This window comes from Euleptes europaea, chromosome 3 (genome assembly GCF_029931775.1).
Source record: "Euleptes europaea isolate rEulEur1 chromosome 3, rEulEur1.hap1, whole genome shotgun sequence".
NCBI lineage: Eukaryota > Metazoa > Chordata > Lepidosauria > Squamata > Sphaerodactylidae > Euleptes > Euleptes europaea.
Genome location: NC_079314.1, coordinates 108,202,755 through 108,214,387, shown reverse-complemented (window position 1 = coordinate 108,214,387; position 11,633 = coordinate 108,202,755). Strand labels below are relative to the sequence as shown.

At 45.8% G+C, this 11,633-nt stretch overlaps 1 protein-coding gene across 6 annotated transcripts in view; it reads right to left on the bottom strand.

Annotated features, from left to right (window-relative positions):
* Positions 1-835: 835 nt before the first annotated feature.
* Positions 836-11,633, bottom strand: part of CALD1 (caldesmon 1) — a 107,332-nt gene continuing 96,534 nt past the window's right edge. For 3 of the 6 annotated variants that reach the window (XM_056847398.1, XM_056847401.1, XM_056847402.1), the window contains 7 exons: positions 10,604-10,647; positions 10,429-10,507; positions 9,288-9,425; positions 7,673-7,768; positions 6,044-6,124; positions 4,662-4,695; positions 836-1,163 (listed from right to left, as the gene is read on the bottom strand). In XM_056847398.1, the coding sequence (XP_056703376.1) occupies positions 1,132-1,163; positions 4,662-4,695; positions 6,044-6,124; positions 7,673-7,768; positions 9,288-9,425; positions 10,429-10,507; positions 10,604-10,647 (504 nt within the window). In that variant the 3' untranslated portion in view covers positions 836-1,131. Of the gene's footprint in view, positions 1,164-4,661; positions 4,696-6,040; positions 6,134-6,366; positions 6,479-7,672; positions 7,769-9,287; positions 9,426-10,428; positions 10,508-10,603; positions 10,648-11,633 lie in introns of those variants that run through there. The other 3 variants (XM_056847399.1, XM_056847403.1, XM_056847400.1) reach the window with 2 other exon arrangements.

Sequence of the window (11,633 nt, the reverse complement as noted above, 5' to 3'; positions counted from 1 at the left end):
AAAATTCCAACTAACCAGAAGAAGGGGGAAAAAGTTTCAGTACCGCTGTCAACCGCAGTCATCCAAATTTAGGATATTAACTTAAAACTAAATAGGAAAACAAAAAAATATAAAGTACAAAACATGTTCCCAGCTTGTTACTGATGAAAATTTGGAGTGGGCAAATTAGAGAAAATAATATATTGTTAACTAAAAGTAGTTTCTTCCCTGCTTCAATTTAAAGTGCAGAAAGAATGGGTCCTTGGGCCGGTTTTACTGGAGGGTCCTTCACACCGGTCTCGCTGAAACAAACGGCATTGGGGGCAGAATCCACAACGCCACATGTCCTTTGTGATCTATCGGCCCCCTCGCCTCCACCGTGGGCTTGACTCTGCGTATGAAGTTGGCGCTGATCACACAGGCACCCAATCTGCACAAACTCTTTCCTCCTTTGCCGGACCAGAGAAACACACGGACCGGGCGCCTCTGCGACTGAGCATCATTATGGGATGCCCCCTTGGTTCACAAAGTCATCCGTTTGGACGGAAGAGGGATGCCCGGATTGTCCTTCGGAGAACCAGGGATCCGGTGTGAAGTGGGCACGTGTTCCTGCACATTACAATATGACTTGCACAAGAGAATCCCCATGGGGGGGATTGTGCCAAACAGTTCTCTGTTCAGTAAACAGGCGTCCTTAAACACCATTTATCGGCTTCTTTTCAAAAAATTATTATTGTTATTTGAAATGAGCCCAGATCATTTCCTCCCTTTTCATTTGCAGTGGTATATGCATGGATGGAAGCTCTGTGTGGGTTGTGGATGGTGATCCTTTTCAGCGGGTTGAACGTGGCTTGTTCAGACACACAGTTTCGTTGAGAGTGAAACAGTAGAAGGGTCTATTTCACAGCATGGGTTTCTTTTAGAAATAAGGCTCTTATGCAAAGGCACTACTATTAGGATGGATGTTTAAGGCGGATTATTAAATACAGTGCTAATATACATGGTTTTTTAACTGGATTAATGCAAAAAAACAAAAACCAACAAAAAGGCCTTTTTGGTAAACAACCATAAATATATATAAAAAAAAAGAAAGACAAATTTAGCACTTCCGTTTTTAAAACTGAGTTGGTCCAGCATCGTTTGTGGGCTTCCTTAGGGTTCCTTTTCGAATCGTCTCAAACCTGCTGAGAGAAAGAGAAGGTAAGAGGTTGCTTGGGATTGAGCTAAATGCCATCTTTCTGGCTTGCATGCATAGTTCGTCTGGATTTATGGAAGCAGCGTTTTGTGTGGATTTCTGGGCCCGATGTCCCAGAGTTCGCTGGCACAAGGCCTCTTTGGTAGCTGTCTCGGATAATAAAGGGTTTTCCACAGAGTTCTGAACTCTGCCCATATGTATCCCAAATAAAATACCTCATATAATTATTTACCTGCTCAGGAATTTGGAAGGAAGCTAAACTTTCCCTTCCCTTAGCAGACTCCCCTCGGGAGATAACCACTCAAGTAACCAAATTTTGCCTCCGGTCTAGTGGGATTCATAAACGGCTGATTGAAAACTTTTCCCCATAGAAGATCTTTCTCCTTCAAATCATCCCTCATGGAACCATCAACTTTTAGTATTTTAACCTAACTTTGATTTTTATTCTGAGCTGATACTGTATCGAAATAAAATTTGATTTGATATTTACCTGCTCTTTTATTATCAAAAAGTGATGAATATGTGTACCTAGTAAAGCAGGGGCTTTTTTATTTTATTTTTTGCTAATCTGTGGACTAAAAGATTTCTCTGTACAGCTAGCCTGTGGAACACACTGCTACTGGATGTGCTGATGGACAAAATTAGGAATAAGTCTGAGGAAGAAGGAATGTGAGCAATAAGACTATGAATATACTTTCCATACGACAGGTGGGGTTATGAGATGCTTAGTATCTTTTTTAAAAAGCAAAATGATGTAGAACAGCCCCCTTTGGTTCCACAAACTCAACCCCAGCGCCCCCTACCCTATCCTATAAAAAGCATTATTCAAAATAGGAGTTTGCATGATGCACTAAAGAAGATAATGACAACAAAATTTCAAAACAGTAACAATTAATTGCACATCTATTCAAAACCAAATTAAAACATTTTAGTTGAAATTTATTCAACAAAACGATTGAATTTGATCCAGCGGTACCAGCTCTTCAAAGCCTGGAAGAAAATTTTGATAGTTTCCACCAAATTTGCCAGCATGGTGCTATTGTAAATTAGTGAACAACACAGTTGAAGGGGCCCACCTCTAGCGCCCCCCCTGCTGCCCTCTTGCCTCTTAGTGCCCCCCTAGGTAATCCCACTGCCCCCCAGGGGGTGGTACTGCCCACTTTGGGAACCACTGATGTAGAATAACACAATCACAACACTGTTCCTGGTAGGATGCAGATGGGGAGGGGGGGCAAGATTTCATAAGCAAATGTATCGGGGTGCTATTTTGTTTCTACAGCTCTACAGCCAGAAATGGAAAACCTTGAGTGTCACTGGGGTGGTGGTGGTGCTTCCACCATAAGTTTTTTTAAAAATGTGAAGATTTTTAAAGAGCCCTTGCCTGACCAAACTATAGTAGAAGAAGAAGAGTTGGTTTTTATATGCCAACTTTCTCTACCACTTAAGGAAGAATCAAGCCAGCTTCTCACCCCCTCCCCACAACAGACGTCTTGTGAGGTAGGCAGGGCTGAGAGAGCTCTAAGAGAGCTGTGACCAGCCAAAGGTCACCTAGCCGGCTTCATGTGGCGGAGTTGGGAAACGAAACCAGTTGACTAGATTAGAGTCCACCGCTCACGTGGAGGAGTGGGGAATCAACCCCGGTTCTCCAGATCATAGTCCACCACTCTTAACCATTACACCACGCAGGCCAGAAAGAAGAATAGGAATCACAGCCAGAGGAGAAAGAGGCAGTAGGGTCTATAGGATTGGCAGGACACTACAAAAACGATCAGGGTCAGGAAAGTGAGTACTGTGGGACGGGAGTGGACAGCAAGGGGGATCTCTGGATAGGGGGTAGAGTTGGGGATAGAGCTAGCATGGTGTAGTGGTTAAGAGCTGTGGTTTGGAATGGTGGACTCTGATCTGGAGAACCGGGTTCAATTCTCCACTTTTCCACATGAGCAATGGACGCTAATCTGGTGAGCTGGGTTGGTTTCCCCACTCCTATACACGAAGCCAGCTAGGTGACCTTCAGTTAGTCACAGCTCTCTTAGAGCTCTCTCAGCCCCACCTGCCTCACAGGGTGTCTGTTGTGGGGAGGGGAAGGGAAGGTGACTAAACTGGCGTAATTCTTTCTTAAGTGGTAGAGAAAGTCGGCATATAAAAACCAACTCTTCTTCTTGGTGCAGATGAAACAGGGAACACCAGCAATAAGAGAAGCAACTTGGTGGCACTTTGAACTGCAAGGATTTCATTCTGAGCTATTGGCATTATAGCCTTAAGCCTTTGTGCAAAACGTTTTAAGAGATGTCAATGAATCTCCACGCTCATGAAGTACTTTTATGTTTCCATCTGTTTTACAGTCTGCTTTTGGTCTGAAGATGGTTTTACAGACAGTTTTGTGCTGTATTTTTAATCTATCCCTGGGCTTGTTTTAATGGATCTCTCCGATTGATTTTTTTTAAAAAAAACTGTAAGGTCACCTCAAGCAGGACTCTGGAGAGGTGGCATAACAATCCCCAAAATAAAATAAATCACTGTTTCTCTAAAGTGCTAGAAAACAGACAGGTAACAGAAAGCTGTGCTTTTGAAAACTTGCAGCCATGTGGTCTTTTCCAAGAGGGACTCCTGGTCTAACACAAAAAACCGCTATCATTCTGATGCTTTAAACCAAGGGTGTCGAACTCAGTTATTACAAGGGCCGGATATGACATAAATGTCACTTGGTCGGGCCGGGCCATGCCTCGCCAGCCCAGATCGAGATGGGGGGGTGGCTGCCTTGGCTGGCTCACAGGCTGTATAAGAGCTATCAAGGGGCCAAATCCGGCCCACGGGCCTTATTGAATCGTAGAATCATAGAGTTTGAAGAGACCACCAGGGTCATCTAGTCCAGCCCCCTGCACAATGCAGGAAATTCACACCTATCTCTCCCCCCCCCACGCCCCCAGTGACCTAGGGTTGCCAGGTCCTACCTCTCCTCCGGTGGGAGACTTTTAAGGCACATCTCGGGATTGTGCGGCCTTGCACGAGGCCTTATGCCACTCAAACTCTTAGTTTGACCTGCAGCGGCGTGTACGCGCGTGCACGTTTGCCTGCCGACCGTCAGCTGGTCGGCGGGCAAAGGGGCAAATTGCCAGGGGTTTGCCCGCCACCACCGGGCACCTGGCAACCCTACCAGTGACCCCTACTCCATGCCCAGAAGATGGCCAAGATGCCCTCCCTCTCATGATCTGCTTAAGGTCATAGAATCAGCATTGCTGACAGATGGCCATCTAGCCTCTTCTTAAAAACCTCCAGGGAAGGACAGCTTACCAACTCCCAAGGAAGCCTGTTCCACCGAGGAACTGCTCTAACTGTTAGAAAATTCTTCTTGGGGACACCAGCAATAAGAGACACCCCTACTTTAAACTATGTCCTGCCCAAAGCACTCCATACCCCCATCAGCCGCTGAAATCAGGAGGACACAGACTATCTGATCATGAAGACCAAAACACCCCCTTTCACGTACCATTGGTCTCTGACTTCTTCCCTGCTGCTGTTACCTGTATATTAAGAAAGTTGTACAAGTTGAAAGATCAGATATTGACGTCTACAACACTATTTAACCCCCAAGAGAGTGGCACAGCTGTATTAGACTGCCCTCGTGGCAGCCACTTCCTAGGGGGTCTGAGACCAGGGGTCTCCGCCAGAGAGTCCCTTAGGCGTAGATGCCAGGGACTGACAAAGGCACGTGTACTCTTTGAAAGCGCCACCACTAACACCCTTAGCAAATCAAAAAACACCTCTATACTAAGTGTATGAACAATGAAAGTCAGTATAGGATGCCAAACGTAGATAACATCTTATTCAAACAAAGTAAACTTTCACAATTGTAAACACTTTCACAATTGTAGCCATAAAGTCCTCCATACACAACTTCCAACAATCACAATCCAAATTGTGCAATTAACAACAGTAATACCAACAATTGATTGTTTGCAAGCAGTTTGTGAGTTAAATACGCTGTAGAACAAAATAGTGAACGACAAAGGAGCCAGCGTGGCGTAGTGGTTAAGAGCGGTGGTTTGAAGTGGTAGACTCTGTTCTGGAGAAACCGGGTTTGATTCGCCACTCCTCCGCGTGAGCGGCGGAAGCTAATCTGGTGAACTGAATTTGTTTCCCCACGCCTACACATGAAGCCAGCTGGGTGACCTTGGGCTAGTCACAGCTCTTTCAGCCCCACCTACCTCACAGGGTTCTGTTGTGGGAGGGGAAGGGAAGGTGATTGTATGCTGGTTTGATTCTGCCTTAAGTGGTAGAGAAAGTCGGCATATAAAAACCAACTCTTCTTCTTTACTGTTGAGAACTGTCTGGAAGCTGATCACTAGTTTGTTCTACAGTGTGTTTAACTCATGAACTGCTTGCAAACAATCAATTGTTGGTATTGCTGTTGTTAATTGCACATTTTGGACTGTGATTGTTGGAAATTATGTATGGAGGACTTTATGGCTATAATTGTGAAAGCGTTTACTTTGTGAAAGTTTGTGTGTGTGTAAAGTGCCTTCAAGTCGCAGCCGACTTATGGCGACCCCTTTTGGGGTTTTCATGGCAAGAGACTAACAGAGGTGGTTTGCCAGTGCCTTCCTCTGCACAGCAACCCTGGACTTCCTTGGTGGTCTCCCATCCAAATACTAACCAGGGCTGACCCTGCTTGGCTTCTGAGATCTGACGAGATCAGGCTAGCCTGGGCCATCCAGGTCAGGGCAAAGTTTACTTTGTTTGAATAAGATGTTTTGTTTTGTGAAAGTTTACTTTGTTTGAATAAGATGTCATGTATGTTTGGCATCCTATACCACTAACACCCCGCCACTGAGCTGCTCTTTCCTGCCAATGGTAAATGCGGAAAGGTACCTTTGTGGGAGACGGGGCCTTGTCCACCGACTGCTTCTCCCAGAGGTTGCGTTTGCCAGATACATCTCCAGGTCTTAAGTCCTATTTCAAGTTAAAAAAAAAAAACCCAAGGCGTTTGAGAAAAGAAAAGCAACGAAAAGCCAACCGAGAAAAAAATTGAGATAAGCCGATCGATGCGCACCAAGGTGACCCTTACTTAGAAGGAGTCCCCTTTTAGCCAAATGGACTTTAAACATGCATGGAACGACAGTTCAGATGGGGAGTGCGGGATCAAGGTTTCCGTAGCTCAGCAAGGTAGCTTGTAAAGAGATTTACCTGACTAGCTTAACAGAAAACAGCCAATCCAAGAGAAGAAGAGAACAGCGGATATCTTTTACAGGAAATCCATTCACAGAGATCACGGTGGAAGAGAGAAGAGGGACAGAAAGCGGTTGACTGAGAAAGAAAGAAGGAATTCAGGGAAAGGACAGGTTAGACTTGAGGGACTAATCTGAACTGCTCCACAGGCCGGTTACTCCCAATGGCCAACCAGAGGACATCAAAATACTCTTTTCAGGAGACCTCTTGAACACACCCAGACAATACTTTTGAATGCGCATGGCTACAAGCCTGTGAATTGCTTTGCTCAATGTGACCCAAGGTCTGTCTAGCTACTCCCTCTCCAACAGTGGCTAGCCAGGTATTGCCGCAATTGACTATTTCTTTGCTTTTCGTTTTGCATTTTATATATGAGCTTGCATTAGGTATACATATAGAATGGTTTTTAATAAGCAAGTTACATGTATATAAGCGCCGTCAAGTCGCAAACAACTGATGGCAACCCCAGCAAAAGGCTTTCAAGGCAAGTGAGAAGCAGAGGTGGTTTTGCCATTGCGTTCCTCTGCAGGGTCTTCCTTGGCAGTCTCTCATAAGAACATTAGAAAGGCCATGCTGGATCAGACCAAGGCCCATCAAGTCCAGCAGTCTGTTCACACAGTGGCCAACCAGGTGCCTCCAGGAAGCCCACAAACAAGACGACTGCAGCAGCACCATCCTGCCTGTGTTCCAAAGCACCTAATATAATAAGCATGCTCCTCTGATCCTGGAGAGAATAGGTATGCATTGTTACTAATATCCATTTTGACTAGTAGCCATGAATACCCCTCTCCTCCATGAACATGTCCACTCCCCTCTTAAAGCCTTCCAAGTTAGCAGCCATCGCCACATCCTGGGGCAGGGAGTTCCACAATTTAACTTATGCGCTGTGTGAAGAGGTTTGTAATTCAAGAGGTTTTAAAGAGGTTTTTTAAGCAGCGGCTAGATAGTCATCTATCAGCCTAGTCCCCATGGTCACCCAGAGGGAGGGAGCCACAGTGCCAATAGAGATGGCAGAGGCGAGGAGGAGCAGTTGGTCCCAATGCAGGAAGCCTCAGGAATGGGTGTGTGTGTGCCAGAGCTGGGCTCACTGAGGGCATCTTTCCTGAGCTACCCAAAACCTGGAGCGGGCATTACCCTTTGGAATGGTATCAGCACTCTCCTTGTCCCCGTATGCACAGTTCTATTTGTATACCAATTTAACCTTCCCGTCCCACAAAGGGCCATGTGATGCCCAAAAGATAATTCTATTGAACACTAAAAATAAACACTTACTGAAGGTTTTGGAGCAGGTGATTTGTTGTTTTCTGGGGTCTTAGTTAACCATTCGTTGATACGACTGGAGACTCCGACCTTTAGCCCAGCAGTTTCCTGCGGGATAGTTAAGAGGCATCTTAGGAACACGAATATTAAAATTATTGTTAATGGATTACAACAGGGGTCCCCAACCTTTCTGAGCATGCAGGCACATTTGGAATTCTGGCATGGCAGGTGGGTGCAGAAAAAAAAATGTCTGCCAAAAATGTCTGCCACAGGAGGCGGAGCCAGCTGCAAAACGATTGCCACAGCTTAACTATAGTAACTCAGTGTAGATCCTTGTGCTGTGGTGGCAGCTGCTACCAAAGCAATATTTTTAAAAAATCTGCACAGCCAATCAAATCTCATTCAGAAGCTTTACTGGGCAAAAAAGAGAAAACATCAATACAAGAAAATGCAGTTACATCCGTTCCTTTAAAAAAATTATAAACCGCTTTTCCATACAATCACACAAAGTACCATATGCTAAAAAAGGGAAAAAAAACTCCTTATAATAATAGAAAACGAACAGCGAGATATTTAAAAACCAAATCAGAAAGAGACCAAGCCCTGCCCAGAGAGGAGGAGAAGCAGGAAGCTAACAATGGCCACGAGAGGCAGAGATCACAAGCATGGGATGGAAGCAAGCCAATGCGGCCGAGGGTATATAGTCGCCGTTTCACTCAGGATAAAGACTAAGGGGTTACTACGACAGGTCCTCCAAAGTGGCCGTTTTTTTGTTTTTGTTTTAATTATTTTATTTTTCTTATAAGGATACAGAAGGAAAATAAGGGGAATAGAGGGGAAAATAATGATCATATTTGATATCTGTGTCCTAGTGGTTTAGAACATTACGTACAGGCATCCTACATCTGCCCCAAAGAGACATTACTTTATCATTTTTAAGTTCTCTATCACATCGTCTATTAGTCGTTATGCAATTGTACTTTGCATACTCTGAACATTTCTTCTGTCTATATTCAATTCTAAACATTATGCTTCTTGATTTGTCAACTTAAGTCTCTTTCCTCTAGGAGACCAAATAATTAAGATCTAATGAATATCTTTCATATAAGGGCTGCCACCTTGACTTGTATTCATCGATTGAGTTCCTTTCCTTAAAACATGTCAATTTTTACATCAAAGCAAAGCTGGTTTTGAGCTCCGTCCCCTCAAACAAGCAGATCCAGAGCGCTAGTCTAAAAGGCTGAACAGGGGTTTTCTCACTTCCCTCAGCATACAGCACTGGAGACTTTCGGATGCATTTCAATTCGTCCCCCCTCCAAAGCGCCGCTTATTATCCTGGCGGCATTTCCACCAACTGCTGCAGGGGCGTCGAACTCCATTGTCACGAGGGCTGGATATGACATAAATGTCACTTGGTCATGCCTCGCCATGCCTCACCAGCCCAGATTGAGACTGCCGGGGGGTGGCAGCTGCCTCGGCTGGCTCGCGGGCAGGATAAGAGCTCTCAAGGGGCCGGATCCAGCCCGCAGGCCATATGTTTGACACCCCTAAGCTACTGTTTGGAATAAGGCTCAGATGGAGTAACAGGCAATACCTCGCGTAACACATCAGAAGGGAGGACACATACCTTATTGGGCGCCCCTGTGCCGGAAGGCGAGGCGAACACATTGCCTTTCTCCCACATGCTCTTAATGTTACGCACGCCCTCGGCGGGAACCAGGAGGTCAGAGGGGGCTGCCTTGGCAGGCCTGGAAGCCTTTGTGCCCTGCAAGAGACGGCTGGTCAGTCACACTGCAGGTGCGTGGAGATCACTGTTACAGCCTGAGGAATGTCAGGGGAGGGGAGGAACAGGGCCATTTCACCCTTACATCCTTGTTGCTCTGGCCTTCCCTCTCCCTTCACCCTTTCCCCTCCTCACATTTTCCGTCCCCGAGAATTAGCTTCAGGAAAGAAGGGCAGGGAAGGAGATAACACATTGCTAAATCCAAGCCATAACAACCTCCCCCACCCCCAGCTTTACCAGACATGAGATAGGCGTGTATCCTATCATTGTGTGCATTTGTTCTATTAAACTGTGCTGGTAAAAATATTCTCTCTCTCTCTCTCTCTTTTTGCCATCAAGTCATAGCTGACTTATGGTGACCCCGTAGAGTTCTCAAAGAAAGAGACATTCAGAGGTGGTTTGCCATTGCCTGCCTCCACATCGCACCTTTGGTCTTCCTTGGAGGCCTCCCATCCAAATACTTGCCAGGGTCAAGGCTGAGAATGGGTGACTGGCCCAAAGTCACCCAGCAAGCTTCCATGGCACGAGTGGGGATTCGAACCTGGGTTTCCCAAATCCTAGTCTGACACCTTAACCACTACACCACTGTGGTTCTCAAAAATATTCATATATACTCTTCATACAACTGTTATTGAGATGCAGACACATTCTATTTGCAAAAGTATGCACGTGTGTTGCTCAAGACCAGGACTCCACTGGGAATGGATCACCGGTCACATGAACACATGAAGCTGCCCTCTACTGAATCAGACTGTCAAAGTCAGTATTGTCTACTCGGACTGGCAGCGGCTCTCCAGGGTCTCAGGTAGAGGTGTTTCGCATCACCTACTTGCCTAGTCCCTTTAACTGGAGATGCCGGGGATTGAACCTGGGACCTTCTGCATGCCAAGCAGATGCTCTATAAACTGATCCACGGCCCCTCTCCAACACAGGTCCTTGCCTGGAACAGCGGATCTGCGAAGTTCTGAAGCGGCGGTGAACTCACCTCAATTGCGCTTGTGTATTGCTCGAGCCTGCTGTCAATCTTAGAGACAACGGCGGCCGCTGGAGCAGTTTTCATCCCGCTGGGAAGAAACAGAGACAGGAGATGGGTTAGAGCCTGACCCACCCAACCCAGGATTCTTTGCAATGCCATCTTTGGGAGGGCAACGCCTCTTTACCTCTTTTGGGCAGATTTGTTCAAGAATTCCGCACGTTCTTCTATCTAGGAAAATAAGAGAGAGGGAAGTAAGGAAAAAAACATGTCGCGGTTGCCAAGGCAAGAAAGCCTATAAGCAAGAGAAGAAAGTCAGGTGGCTTACAGAGACGCAAGAAGGAGAAATGGAACACAACCACACAACACAAAAATTCCAACACAAAGAGAGAGACGGTCATATTCTCTTCACTGCAAGCAAGTCGCTTACATTGCTCCACATGAAGCCAGCTGGGTGACCTTGGGATGATGCAGTTCTGTGATTGTGGAGTTTTTAAGCAAAAGTAGCCATACGCTATGCAGGTTAATTCAGAAATGAGCCCAGCTGCATTCAATGGGACTTAACTCACGAGTGTTGGACCACAGCCTTTATCTCGGGGGCTCCCAAGACATGATGAAACTGCTTTTCACTGGCCACCCCACCCTGTTTTCCTCCATGCATGGTCCCTCTTCCAAGAGCTTCCAAGCCCAAAATTCAAATGCCTTGCCCCTGTACCACTATAAAAAAATCTAGTCCCTCCCCAAATGTCATGTGTGTGTGTGTGTGTGTGTTAAGTGCTGCCAAGTTGCTTCCGACTCATGACGACCCTATGAATCAATGCCCTCCAAAATGTCCTATCTTTGACCGCCTTGCTCAGGTCTTGCAAACAGAGGGCTGTGGCTTCCTTTATAGAGTCAATCCATCTCTTGTTGGGTCTTCCTCTTTTCTTGCTGCCCTCAACTTTTCCTAGCATGACTGTCTTTTCTAGTGACTCTTGTCTTCTCATAATGTGACCAAAATACGGTAGCCTCAGTTAAGTCATTTTTGCTTCTAGGGTCAGTTCAGGCTTGATTTGATCCATAACCCACTGATTTGTTGTTTTTGGCAGTCCACGGTATCCGTAACACTCTCCTCCAAACCACATTTCAAAGGAATCTACTTTCTTCCTATCAGCTTTCTTTATTGTCCAGCTTTCACACCCAAACATAGTAATATGGAATACGATGGCATGAATTAA